Here is a 14,055-nt window from a genome sequence, read left to right on the forward strand (position 1 = left end):
AAAAAGACCAGATCTCCTGAGTAAATTGGGAGCATGGGGACCTTGGGGGAGGGTTGAAGGGGAGAGGGGAGAGGCAGGGAGTGGAGCAGAGAAAAATGCAGAGCTCAATAAAAATCAATTAAAAGAAATGGGAGCTGAAAAGTATCGTACATCAAGTTGCCTGTCAGATAACTGTTAACAAAGGGGAAAAATAGCAAATACACATACACTTGTTGACATGCATGTCAAATATATATCTTCATTTAAGCCAGGTATATAGAAGCTCACAGTTTTGAATGTGTTCCATCTTGACTAAAGGTCAGAGAGTTCAGACCTATTCTTGCTCTTCAAGGATGAGCAACTAAACGTTTGATCAAGGGTGTGACTACTGGATGCCTTACTCTTCAAAGACCAGTCAATAGGATATTTTGACTTAGGGCATGATTACCAGGTTTTGAATGTAAAAACGTAATTATGCTTGCTTGTTCTTTGTATAATGGAAGTCTTATGCCCTCCCCATTTGACTGGGATGTGTAAGGACTGTGAGTAATAAACTCATTTTTTGTTTTAAAAAAGAAGAAGAAATTTAAAATTTTAGCTGTGGATATAGCTCAGTGGGCTGAACACTGGCCTAACATATTAAAGGTCCCAATTTCATTCCCCCATGCCACCTAAAATGGGGATTGGAAGCGCACAGGCCTAAAATATAATGGTTTAATTATTTTCCTGCCATTATTCCTCAGCCTGTAAATGTCAAATTAGTACATGTTGACGACATATTACATTAAAATGTTTGATTTTTAAATTACTGTTTGGGCTGTTGACTTGAGCATTAAAAAATTGTTAAATGAATTTTGGCTTGGGATAAAGACAGAATTTTTAACAATTTCTGAAATAGTCCTAAAAATCTGCCATTTTTCTATGTATTTAGGCAAAACAACATACTCAGTATTGACAATTATAAAATCCAAATGTTGATCAGATCTGTAAAACACTGAAGATGCTCTGCTCCTGCCATACCAGAGTCAGCCAAGATTTATATGAAATCTTGTTCTTTATCTGAAAGTCAGCAAGCATGTCCATCTCATTATGCAAAACAGCATCCATCTTTATTTAATAAGTGACAAAAATACGTGTGTGCCAAAGAATTTTAAAATAAGTTGTGATTTATTATCAGTAAATTTCTATATTTATTTTATACCTACATACACAGAGTTGTGTAAAAATTGCTCTGATGACAAAGAATTCTGCCCTAAATCTGCTTTAGGCTAACAAGACAATTGGTAGCCTAAAAGAGACCATGGGAGTCAGCATTACAAAGAGGGAAATCCCAAGGGAATAATCTTAAAGCTACATGCAAGCCTTAAGTTGTTCAACCCTAATAATCCTTACAGAAATAACCAACAGACCTGAAAATAAATATACTACATGTTGCCAACAAGAAATCAGAAACCATGGGGTTGGAAAGGTGGCAAGACAGTTAAGAGTATCCGTTGATTTTGTAGAGGACCCTAGCACCCAAAGCCCTATTCTGACATTCAAAGGCATTAGGCACGTACATAGTGCACATAAATACATGCAGGTAACACACATATATATATATCAAACTTTTATGACAATCATTTAGACAAACATTTAAAATGATGCTGAAAGGCCTTAACAACTAGAGAAAAGTACATGTAAAATGTGGTATATACTTTGTGTATTAACTAGTAAGTTGTTGGCATTTCTCATTATAAATGGCTCCCTTTACATTGACATTGGTGGCATTGTCAATTGGTGAACACATTTTCCTAAAACTTAAAATTATTGCCATGTATTTTTCTTCTCCTTCATGTTTTACCTCAAGAAGCTCATCTTCCGGCTGTAGGAGATTCAGGGAATCCACTGGACCACCAGGAACAACTGAAGAGATATAATGGTGTCCATCAAAGGAATCCACTTCCACACCAAGTCTCAGAGTGTGGATAGGCAGCAGCTGCAGGAAGCACAGAGCAATGACATCAAACACAACAGGGACAGGACAGCTATTAATCAAGCCCCAGTTAGGTGTCATTTAGACATTGAAACCCCACCTCTTAAAACCAATAACTAAAATTCTAAATGACAAAACAGGGAAAAGAAACAGAAAGTGAAGTTACGAAACCATTGCTTTTCCTATTCTCCAGCGCTTCCCTTCAGTTTCTGAAAATGGAGACAAAAAGCAAACAAAAGAGACTGCCTTCAAGTCCTAGTTCCAGGTTCCACACACTTCCTAGAGTCCCCAGTATACATGCTGTGTGTCACTGTTCTATAGTGTTCCCCATCCCAAGACATCCCAACTCCCCTTCATTTCCTAATTAACCTCCACTTACACTTTACTACCAAAATAACAAAACCTTCAAGAATCCCGTTAATTCCAAGTGAACATCCAAGTGAGGTCAGGACTATACTGAACACATCTCGATCTTAGCACAAGCTCACTGTTTATAATTCTCTTCTTTCTGTTTCCTGAGGAAGGGATCAAACTCAGAGCTTTGGAAATGGTAGGCAAGAACTTTACAACTGAGCTGTAGCTCCAGTTCTTGTTTGTTTGTTTTGTTTTAACATAGGGTTTCATGTAACACAGGATGGCTTCAATTCACAATCCTCTGGTCTTTACCTCTCAAGTGCTACGGGTGGGTACCAGTGCACCCACAAACGATTCTATTTTCTTGATTGCCCAGAACAGTTCAGACACTGAAGATGATGCATTGGATACTATGTGAACATTACTGATTTTGGGGAAGATAATCATTTCTACTCTGGGATTGCTTCTATTCAATTTGAAGGGCTCTTGTGGGCTATAGCATGAGTCATTGTTGAAAGACTCAGTGTCAGGAAGATGAATATCATAGCTGCATTCACCTTGGTTGGCTATAAAACTCTGGGACATTCACCATAGCTGCCTAAATTCAAAGGTGGTAAACACTATGCTATGTTTTACATTCTCTTGATCAATGGTCTGCTTATCTACACAGCAGGGCCACCTCTAATTATTCTACATAAGGAGATAATCCTCTACAGGTAGCAATGCATGCCCAGTTTCCCTGTTGTCACTTCATCCCTCAATCGCTGCCTCCCTTTACTTATCTGTTCTAAGCACCCAGAGTTGCATAGGACTTGCTTCAGCCTCCATCTGGGGCTCACTTTCATCAAAGACAGCCATGTGGATAGATGGGAAGTGGCACGCAGTTCAGCTGACTAATAGTTTACAATAGGCACAAGGGACTAGACCTATAGTCCCCAGACTAGCTTTCCAAAAAAGAATTACTCTTAACCACCAATCTCTCTTCTAGTACCCTACATAAAGAGCTGGATTGTTTCTTACTACTACTCTCCGTCCTGTGATTTCTCATGGCTGCCACACCACTCTCTTGTGTAGTCACCATCAAATCACGTCTACGAAGGTAGGAGCTGGGTCGCTTCCATAGTTCATTCAGCAGAGGTGAAGCCAAGACTCTCAGATAAATGTTTCTGTAAAATGTTTCCCAGCCAATCCACGGGCACTGCCTTCCTTTCCATTGTGAGCCATATATCATGAAACAGAGTTGTGTTTCTCAGAGACCATCTCCCGTGGGGTGCTGGAACTATCTTGCATAAGATTATGAAAGCAGATTATTCAATTTCCAGAAATTCTGAAAGCCAGCTGTCAAATATGGCCTTCAAATTATGTTGTATAAAGTTGCAATTAAATCATATTAAAAATAAATGTAATAAGTACTCAAAGTCATAACTTTCTAATTATTTATTATATTTTATTATTTTATTTCCCCAAGGTGATGTATATCTGTAAGATATAAATATTTCAACACCTCAGAGAATACCAATTGGATGGACAATTGAGGCAAAGTAGCAGATGAAATAGTTGGTTTGTTTAGTTGCCAAGCACAGCTGGGACAGGTCCTTGCCCTGCAGAGGAGCCTGTGTGACAATAAAGTGATTCTTGTGAGCAGCTTTCCAATTCAGTGATCAGTGATGGCATTTGGCAGCTGAGAGCTGGCCAGGACAGAGTGTGTATGCTACAGATATCAGTAAATGTTGCAAACTAGGGTGTCCTCATTCTCTTTCTGGGGGCTAGAAACTGTTACATCACCAATCTACCATAGATCTAGGTTATACTTCTAGGCTGTATACTGCATGTCAGGCATTGTGCAACAAGAAAAGCAAGGTGGATGAAAGGGAACAGTCTTGCCTTCAGAAATAATATCACCAATGTCAGAGTGAACGACCAACCAGCCAACAGGTAGCATGATTCAAACAAGCCTACCCAGTAAAGAATGCAAAGAATGAAACCAAGTACGACTGCTAGTGGTAAGCAAGTGTGTACTAATTCCAGCAAGTGCTGCAAGGAGACACTCTGGGTCTCAATATAGGAACACAAGAGATGGAGGTCGGTTCGCAAATCTGGCCAGGTAGGCAAGGAGATAAAGAGGCCTGTGAGGTGACAGTTGAAAGATAAAATGAGTTAACTCTATGAACAGCCTGCTGGGGGCTCTTGTAGAAAGGGTAACTGTTAAATCTTCTATGTAAGCAAATGAATAGATGATGTGATTATTTCTATATGGAAATAACTACTCGAATTTCACTATATATTAAAAAATGTTATCCATACAACAGGGACCTATACTACATACCCCATCAAAGGTAAAAGAATAAAAAAGATAAAACAAGGAAAGTATTGCTGACATCCCTTCCAGCCCCCTCCAAGTACTGATCTATTCAACTAGTGAATTCCATCCCCCATCTCCACGGGACACTGAAGACAAGGAAGGAGTGGATCAGAACAGACTCGTTCATGGCATCCCTGGCTCCCTTTTACGCTATTTTTTCAGATATCTGTACACTCCATAAGCTCTCTAGAAAACTTAATCTGCAAACAAAATATATGCTTCATTTTCAATCATGATGAACCAGAAATGATGTTTACAAAATCTGTCAATCTGGGGGAAATCTACCTACTATTAGTTCTGAATCTAAATGGAGTGCAGCTGGGTTTCTGGGATGTCATGTTCCACTGCTGCAGTCTTCTCTGCAGGAGCATAACTGTTTAATTACCTGTCCCATCTGAATTTAGCAGTCAAACAAATCAACCCTTTCATCTGTCTTTTAGTTGTCCATCCCTTCCGTACAGTGAGTTCGTAGGCAGAGCAGAAAATGCTAAGATGACAGGAGTGGGTGCAGCAGATGATTGATTGTGTGCAGACACATTCCTTACCATGCTTCCTGATGCTTGTTCAATATGCATTTCCCAGATCCTACTGAAAATGACAAAGCTAATGAGCAGTGGACTTCTCTTGATTCTGCCCTGACAGGTAAAAGGGTATGAATAAGGAAATGTATCTGAGGAAGGTGTGACCAAAGGGTTTACTGTCAAAGCTAAAATGATTTAAAAAAATGAGATTGAGAGAGCTGGAGTCTTCAGTGCAAAGTAGAGAAGCCTGTCACGAAGTAAACTATGGCACATGCATTTAGTAAAAGCTTGACTTTTAGGATCCTAAAACAAGACATCAAAATCGTCTTTCTCCACTGGAGAAAGAATTCTGGAAAAGACTGCTCCAAGGAGGTGTCAATGGGGTGGGGGAAGATATTTCCAGAGAACATTGAACTCAAAACAAAACAGAAAAGAACAGAAGGAAGACCAGGGTTGGTTCTCATCATATGTATACACACACTAAATGAAAATATTAAATACTCATTGATGTCCAAAAGTAAGAAGTTACTAAATTTAGTATAAAAAAGAAACAGACATTCCAAGATAAAGGCTACATGTCTTCAATAAGGAAGATGAACTTCATTCCCTTAGAAGTCATGCAAGCAATCAACCAATCCACTAGAGCAGCTCCTATTCGGTATTTGCTTGTTTCTTCCTTTCTAAAATCTTAATTTTGAATATTCAGAAATATATACTATGTTAAAAATATTGACAATTCTTTTCAACTTACTCATACAAGCATGCGATCTGCTACTGCAGGTGTCACCTGGGCCACCTGCCTGGCCTGCATGTCTGAGTTTTAATCACTGACCTAACACTGTACTTGAATCTCTCCTACCTTTGACCACAAAATTTCTTCTGCTTAGATTATTCAGTTTATTTCTTCCAAATCCACTCTTCAAACTACAGTACAAATGGCAGTCTCCCAATAAGCATTTTTCCATCTGTTATAAGGAACTACCACCTTCTTCCTTCAGCATGCATTAGGCATTTTAACAATACATCCAGAGTCATTCTCAACACAACACGAAAAAGATGAGACTGAAATCCCTTCCAGGAGGGGTGACAAGGATGCTCAATAATTAAGAACTGGGCTGTTCTTAGAGAGAATGCAGATTTGGTTCCCAGAACCCACATGATGGCTAACAGGTGTCTGTAACTCCTGTTTCAGGGAATTCGATGCCTTCTTATGACCTCCATGGGGACTACAGGCATATGGTGCACAAACATACATGCAGGCAAAACCCTCATGCACAAAATAAAATTAAGTTTAAATTTTTAGAAATTTTGAAAAACTTTAAAAAATTATCTTCTCTATAATCCCAAGACTTTGAAGGCAGAAACAGGAGGATCATAAATTTGAGGGCTGTCTGGAACATAAAGAGTTTGAGAACAATCTTAGCTACATACATAGGGGTGACTCTAAAAGGAATTGGAGAGGGGTGAAAATGATTAAAATGTATTCATTATATGAAATTTCCAAAGAATTAATAAAAATGTTATTTTTAAAAAATTATGCTGGGTGGTGATGGTGCATGCCTTTAATCCCAGCACTCGGTAGCCAGAGGCAGAAGCTCTGTGAGTTGGAGGTCAGCCTAGTCCACAAGAGTTAGTTCTAGAACAGAAATCAAAACTACAGAGAAACCCTGTCTCGAAAAAGAAAGAAAAAAATGAATGAACAAAAGAAAGCACGAAAGAAAGAAAGAAAGAAAGCAAGAAAGCACGAAAGCACGAAAGCACGAAAGCACGAAAGAAAGAAAGAAAGAAAGAAAGAAAGAAAGAAAGAAAGAAAGAAAGAAAGAAAGAAAGAAAGAATTTTATAGACTTAGAATATGATAACCCATGGCTTGCCTACTAATTCTCCCACTCACTAGTTACAGACACCTTTTAGAGGTTCTTGGTGGCAGTTGTGTTGCTTAGTTTTTAAGAAAGGCTGGTCTCTAACTCCTGCCTCTACCTCCTATGTGCTGGAACTAAAGGCAGGCACCACCACAGCCTGTTCATGTGGTGCTAGGAACAGAATCCATGGCTTCATGAAGGCTAGGCAAACAGCTGACCAACAGAACTAGACCACTGTTTTGTTTTGTCAGGATTTTATTTTATTTTACTTTATTTTCTGAGGCAAGGTTCTACCTTTGCAGCCTAGGATGACCTAACTCCTAATTCTTCTTCCTCTGTCTCCAAGAGAGGATATTGCAGGTATGTGCTTATGAACTTTGGGAAGATACTTTGCCTATCAGATGCTCAATTTCCCCATATGAAAAATGAGAAAATCACACTGCAGACCAGGAGGAGAAACATCTTTTAAAGCAGAGACATGACCGTGGCGACAGCACAATGGTCCTGCTGCAGCCCCTAAAGACCCTAGAACATCCACCACCTTAAAAACATATTTACTCACTACAGAGGAAGGAAAAAACCACAAGTTCAGGCTCACTGGCTTAGGAAATATATTCAAGAGACAATAAAGAGAATCTTTCAATTTGTTCAAGCTGGAGAAATGGGCCTGCTCTTTTTATTTTTTATACCCAAGGAATTATTGGTGTTCATTCATATGACATTGGACAGCCAGCAGAAAGTTCTAAGATAAGGCTAATGTTTTCCCTTACAGTACTGTGATCATCTTAATAGTAAACACTTGCCAAGAAAGCCATCGCTAAAAGGGCAGGATCCTCAGATGCGGGAAAACCGCACTGGGGTCATAATTTACAGCTTCCTAGAAGCAGAGGAGCTAATGTTCAAGCCACTGCAAAGAGCTTCTACCTCACAGGAAAACCGTATCTATTATCACTAGCTGTCACACCTAAAGCTCTTGAATCTCCAAGGCTGGCAATTGGGAGGCAACCACCTACAGAAAGCCATAGGCTGGCAACACTTGCTTACAGTCTTGAAACCTGGCTGGGTCACAAAATATTTAAGAAAATGAAAATGTCAACTATTTTAATTTAATCATTACTTTGCTTTGATCATTATACACTGTATACATATACACCCCAGAAATAAAAATATTACATACCAATTGAAAATAGAATAAAACTTGGAAAGTAGAAAGAACAAATTAGTCTTGTAAGAAAACAAAGAAAGATGAACAAGATGACTATAGCATGATTAATAAAATCCCAGAGACAGAAACTGGGGTTCAACCTGAAGGTCAAAAATGCAAAACAGCCAGCCACTGGCTCTTACCTCTACCTCAGTCCGAAATGGTGATCCTGCCTCCAGGAATCTCAGAAAGAAACTGTGTGTAAGAGCTGTCTCCTCCCGTCTTATATTCCTCCCTAGTGCTGGGATCAAAGGCACGCACCATCACCACCCAGCAAACTAGTGTGGCACTGGGATTAAAGGTGTGTGTCACCACTGTCTGATCTGTAAGGTTGACCAGGGTGGCTGTTTTACTCTCTGAACTTCAGGCAAGCTATATTTATTAAAATACAAATGAAATATCATTATGGATGACATTGGAAAACTATACATATTATTTCAATTTCCCTAACCCTGCTGTCTATTCTGAGTCTTAGGACATATGTTCCATGGAAGAAATCAAGCTTTTTTTTACAGCTCAAAAGTAAAAGTTTTATCAGAATACAGGTGGCAGAGCGGCAGCAGCAACTGGAACGTGCGGGGTGGCGGCTCTAAGAAGCCTCTCACAAGCTTCCCTGTGCTGGGCAGTGCGTTCAGCAACCTGATGAATGAGTCGTTTTCCTTGTTTACTAACTGAGTATATAGTCATTATGGTGCTGACTTTCTTTCATCTTTTCTTCTTGGGTCTCCCTGTGTATCCCAGCTTGGCCTGGGACACGAGGTAATCTTCTTGCCTCGGTCTCCCAGTGCTGTGCCATCCTCCCCAGTTCATTAAGGTATTTTCAAACATATGGCACTATATTGTCTTCCTACTTTGCTCGTCCTTCATGTCCCCTTTAAAAACCAGTAAGTTAAATCTTTGAAACAATACTAATAATAAAACAACAAAGTGGTATTGCCAGTTCTGCTCACACTATTTCTTCCTTTGCAGCCGTTCTCCGGATTCACAAAGCACTATCAACTTCTGCCTGTCCACTCCAGTGCCCTGTCCAAGCCCAGATTCAGAGTTCCACAGAATCAGAGACCTATTCATTTCTTTTTTACATATTATTTTTAATCATTTTACATACCAATCACAGTTTCCCCTCCCTCCTTTCATCCTCCTTTCCCCACCTCCCCCCAGCCCACCACCATCCACTCCTCAGAAAGGTAAGGCGTCCCATGGGGAATCAACAAAGCCTGGGAGAGCAAGGAAAGAGATATCTCAATAGAGAAACCTATTCATTTCCTTCACAAATGACAACACAGATTCTGGCAAACAGTGGGGATGCTTCTATAGATACTTCAGGAATGAATGACTGCACAACAAATTGCAGCCTGCCGCTACTATTATCTAGCTGCATAACTGCTATTCAACTTATACAGCCTCCTATAAGCTCACCTGTAGGATAGGTTTTGACTGGCTCACTATACTTTACATACTGCAAAGAGAAAATTGAAGAGGTACTGACTTATAATTTAAATATCCAATTATAAGTAGATTTTGTTTTGTTTTGCTTTTTGAAACAGGGTTTCTCTAAGTAACCCTGGCTGTCCTGAAACTGCTCTGTAGACCAGCCTGGCCTCAAACTCAGAGATCACCTGCCTCTGACTCTTGAATGCTGGGATTAAAGACAACAACACCCTGCTTATAAGTGCATTTTTAAAAAGCTATGGTGGGTGTTGGCATGATGGCTCACTGGTTAGGAGCACTTGGTGCTCTTCCACAGGATCTAAGTTCAGTTCTCAGAACCCACAATAGGAGATTCATAACTAACTGTAACTCCCCCTGCAAGAATTCAATGCCTCTTCTTGCTTCTACAAGCATTGAACACTTGGTACATACATACACATGTGCACACATGCATGCGTGCACACACCAAAAAAAATCTTAAAAGTTATAGTGCTTAGGTCATAAGCCACTAACTTGATGAGACCTTAATTTAAAAATCAGTATAGATAAACAAGTGAAAATGTTAGATGGAAAAGTACACATCTTTTGTATCATATATATTAAACAAGAAATGGGCATACTGACTACAAATACACAAACATACACAAAGAACAGAGAAATTTAAAGAGACTGATACAATCTGGGCTGCCCCTTGTCTTCCACTATGGGGGGGAAATGTTATTGCAAAAAAAAAATTTTTTAAATTAATAATTAAATTATTTAAAAACAGCATATAAGGGAAAGAGCTTTTGAAAGGTTGTAGTCTAAAAGTTCTGGATGCACGCACCTAAGAGAGAAAAGCATCAATTACCACTGAGCTGTACTAATGAAGGCATATCTTAAATTTATTTGCATTTCACCCCTAGCACCACATGTCTCAGTGATCATATTATGTTGCAAGAAAAATCAGGTTGGTTAGTTCATGTCCTAAATTATCCCCTAAAATGCCATCTTCTAAGCCCAGAATGTGTGTGCATGAAATCTGAGCTACTTAGGAAGCAGAAGCAGGAAAACACAGAATTCCACACAGCCCTGGTAACATGGCAGGAACTAGTCACAGCAAGGACAATTGGAGGTGTGGGGGTGAGGGCTCTTAAATGTTACCATCTTGTCTAAAGTTGCTAACCTAAAGCTGCTAGTCATTTTTTTTCCAGGATTTTTTCTTCTGGGTTCCGTACCTAGTTTCCCTGCCTAATAGTCTCAGGTCACATGTAATCTTTAGTAAATGACTAACTTTTGTTGTTGTTTCTTCCACTAATACAGCAATATAAAGGATCACTTTCTGATTTGTTCTCTTCTAGAACTCCAGTGTATCCATAGCATATGGCAGAGAAGATAACAACATCTGATAAATGAAGAGCTGAATGCATGGGTAGCATTTTAGAAAATAGTTCTCAAAGTCTTTTTATCTTTTGCACCAGTCACTGGATACAACTCTACAAGGCACAGGCGCTGAGCAGGAAAGGTGGTAGAATTAGGTTGGTAGCAGGGAACTAGGGAATGAGGACATGAGAACACCATCTGCCTGCAGAATCAGATTCTTTAAAATGTACACAAAGCATGCTTTGTGTCCCCTTTGGCTTGTTAGGAAGTATGATACTGGCCTAATGCTGTTCATCATGGGAACAGACAACAAAGGAAAGCTGTGTGATGAACTGAGTCTGGTCCAAGGCATGTTTTAAAGCCAAAGGGGTCTCTCCAAAGCTTTTCAACTACATAGCAAAGAAAGCTTAAAGCTAATAAGAAAAATTCTTGAAAGTAAAGTAACTATTGAATTTAGATGGATTATTACGTTTTTTACTCCCCTTTTGAATGGAATATCTCCCCAGTTTATTTAGATGAATTTATTAATCAACAACTGCTGTCAGAAAGATGAGACTGTAAATAATTTACTAATAGCTATAAAGAGCAATGTTGATTTCACACTGTGGATCTGAGGAGAGCTTGGTCAGCTAGTTCACATGGCCTTCATGAGGAAGTGACTTAAAATGTAGCTGAGTTAAGAAGGAAAGAAATATTCTCCACTATCAACCTTGAGAATCCAACCCCAAGCAATGGCCAGCAAGACAGCTCAGCGAAAAGCGCTTGCTCACAGGCCTATTGACATGAGTTCAATCCTCAGTTCCCACAAGGTGGCAGAAGAGAACCAGATCTGGAAAGTCATCCTCTGATCTTGTGTGTGCACGCACACACAGACACCACACACAAACACACACAAAAAAACCAGAAAAATCTAAAACAACAGCACATATGGCACAAAATTATGGAAGCAAAGTATCACACATGCAAAGGAGCAAACAGTAAAACTATATGAACAGATATTTAGCTTAAGAAATCCACATGAAACTCATTTTTCCTAAAGATTCTTTGATGTATATGCATGTCAGAAACATACATATATCTATGAGTACCCAAAGAAGACACAGGAAGGCTTCAGGTCCTCTAGAGCTGCAGTTACAAGCACCTGACATGGGTGCTGGGAATAGAACTCAGGTTTTCAGAAACAGCAGCAAGTTTTCTTAAACAATGACCTAGTTCTTTTGCCCACAAAGAACTCATTTTGTATACCGCATCTAAATCAAGAGTCTAAGTTGAGCTCAGACTCTGGGTTCATGTAGGAGTATAATAGTGTTTCTGAAACTCTCTGAGCAATAAAATCTTTCCTTTTTTATTAGTTATTGAGAAAACCACTCAGAAGGCTTGTATATATTTTGCTTGCCTTAGGTTCTGGTTATCTAGAATAGAAACTATAATCTGTAAGAAAAGACAGTGAAAGTGTTGGGGAAAAAAAAATGTGTCCAAGTTACATGACTGCATGTTCTCAACAGCAATAAAGATGAACTCAAATAGTTTAAGAATAACAAACCCAGAAGGTCAACCATGTTTTCTGTCCTTGGACAGCCAATCATGCTTTTCAAAGCCTAACCCTGTCCCCATTAAAGAAAACCTTTCCCAAAAGTCTCCTTGCAATACCCAAAGACCCGACGCACTCACCTGTCACCTTCTCATGACTGTGGCAGAGTCAAACCTGAGTTTTTGGCTTTTGGAAATGGCATACTGATTCCATTCTCCCCAGCTTTATCTAACCACTGCTATCTTTTAACTGAGAGTCCATCTCGCTTCTGCAAAACATCTATGACTAAATTCTGGAGACTTTAGGTCACGCCACTTAATTTCTTCATCAAGAACGTAAAGAAAGCTCATCATAACAATAAAACACAGCAGCATTTTAAAGCCAAGTGCTTACCTTTGAATACTTCTGTAGTTCCTCGTCATCTGCAATCTGTGTGTCCAAGGTAGCTACCTACATTTACAAGAAAAATGTTTCCATGTCTGTATGAGCATAATTTAATTTCCTCCTGTTTTCTGAAATATCAGCAAACTCAGCACATTGATAACTCATCTCAAAATCTCTATCCAGTATTTCTGATATCCATAAGTATAGCACATACAAATACATTTGCTTCTCTGTCATTCTCTACATTAATATTTTCATCCTAAATTATCTAGAAGTTGAACTGAAGATGACATATAATTTGACTTCCTGTCCTTCCTCTGCATGGACTGTATTTTATTAACATCTTACAGGTGCAGGTTATCAGTAAACTACTTCTCCTTGCAAGAAATTCATTTCTACCAATGTCTACCAATAAAACTCAACTAATATCTGAATAGCACATACATCCAACTTTTGGTATTAAGAGGTTGCTCAAGTTTTCATGAAGGTGTACTAAGTGTACATACTGACATCAGCTTTAAATTACTTTTGATATCTAATATAAAGAAAATGCGACATAAAATGTCACAATATATATTGTTTAAGAATGATGATGTGAAAATAAAAGTTTGTACCTGTTCAGTTCTGATGAAAATTTCCCCAAATGTGTTTAACTACAGTGACAATGTGGAATCAACACATGGAGTCAAATATGAAGGTCTAACTATATCAACTTTAAATCCTAGGATCCTCCAAATTTTAATAAAATTCTCATTATATTAGAGCTGTAAAAAATTTACTGTTGGACCATCAAGATGGCTCAGCAGGGGCTGGAGAGAAGAATCAGCAATTAAGAGCACTGGCTGCTGTTCCAGAAGACCTGGGTTTGATTCCCAGATCCCCACAGTGGCTCACAACCATCTGGAACTACAGCTCCCAGGGATCTGACACCATCTTCTGGCCTCTGGGGGCACAGGCACACAGGTGGTACACATACACACTCAGTCAGGCACTTACACAGAAAATAAATATTTTTTAGAATGACTCAGCAGGTAAAACCTCTTTCTGTGCAAGCCTAATGACCCGAGTTTGGTCTTTAAAACAAATGCAAAA

At 39.1% G+C, this 14,055-nt stretch overlaps 1 protein-coding gene across 1 annotated transcript in view; it reads right to left on the reverse strand.

The window, feature by feature from the left end:
• The window catches only part of Patj (PATJ crumbs cell polarity complex component), a 313,297-nt gene that overhangs the window by 248,240 nt on the left and 51,002 nt on the right, over positions 1 to 14,055 (reverse strand). Inside the window, exons 14-15 of the mRNA XM_057783541.1 lie at positions 12,973 to 13,029; positions 1,823 to 1,957 (exon numbers count right to left, since the gene is read on the reverse strand). Coding sequence (XP_057639524.1) covers positions 1,823 to 1,957; positions 12,973 to 13,029 — 192 coding nt within the window. The remainder of the gene's footprint in view (positions 1 to 1,822; positions 1,958 to 12,972; positions 13,030 to 14,055) is intronic.

Source organism: Chionomys nivalis, chromosome 11 (assembly GCF_950005125.1).
Source record: "Chionomys nivalis chromosome 11, mChiNiv1.1, whole genome shotgun sequence".
NCBI classification, from domain to species: domain Eukaryota; kingdom Metazoa; phylum Chordata; class Mammalia; order Rodentia; family Cricetidae; genus Chionomys; species Chionomys nivalis.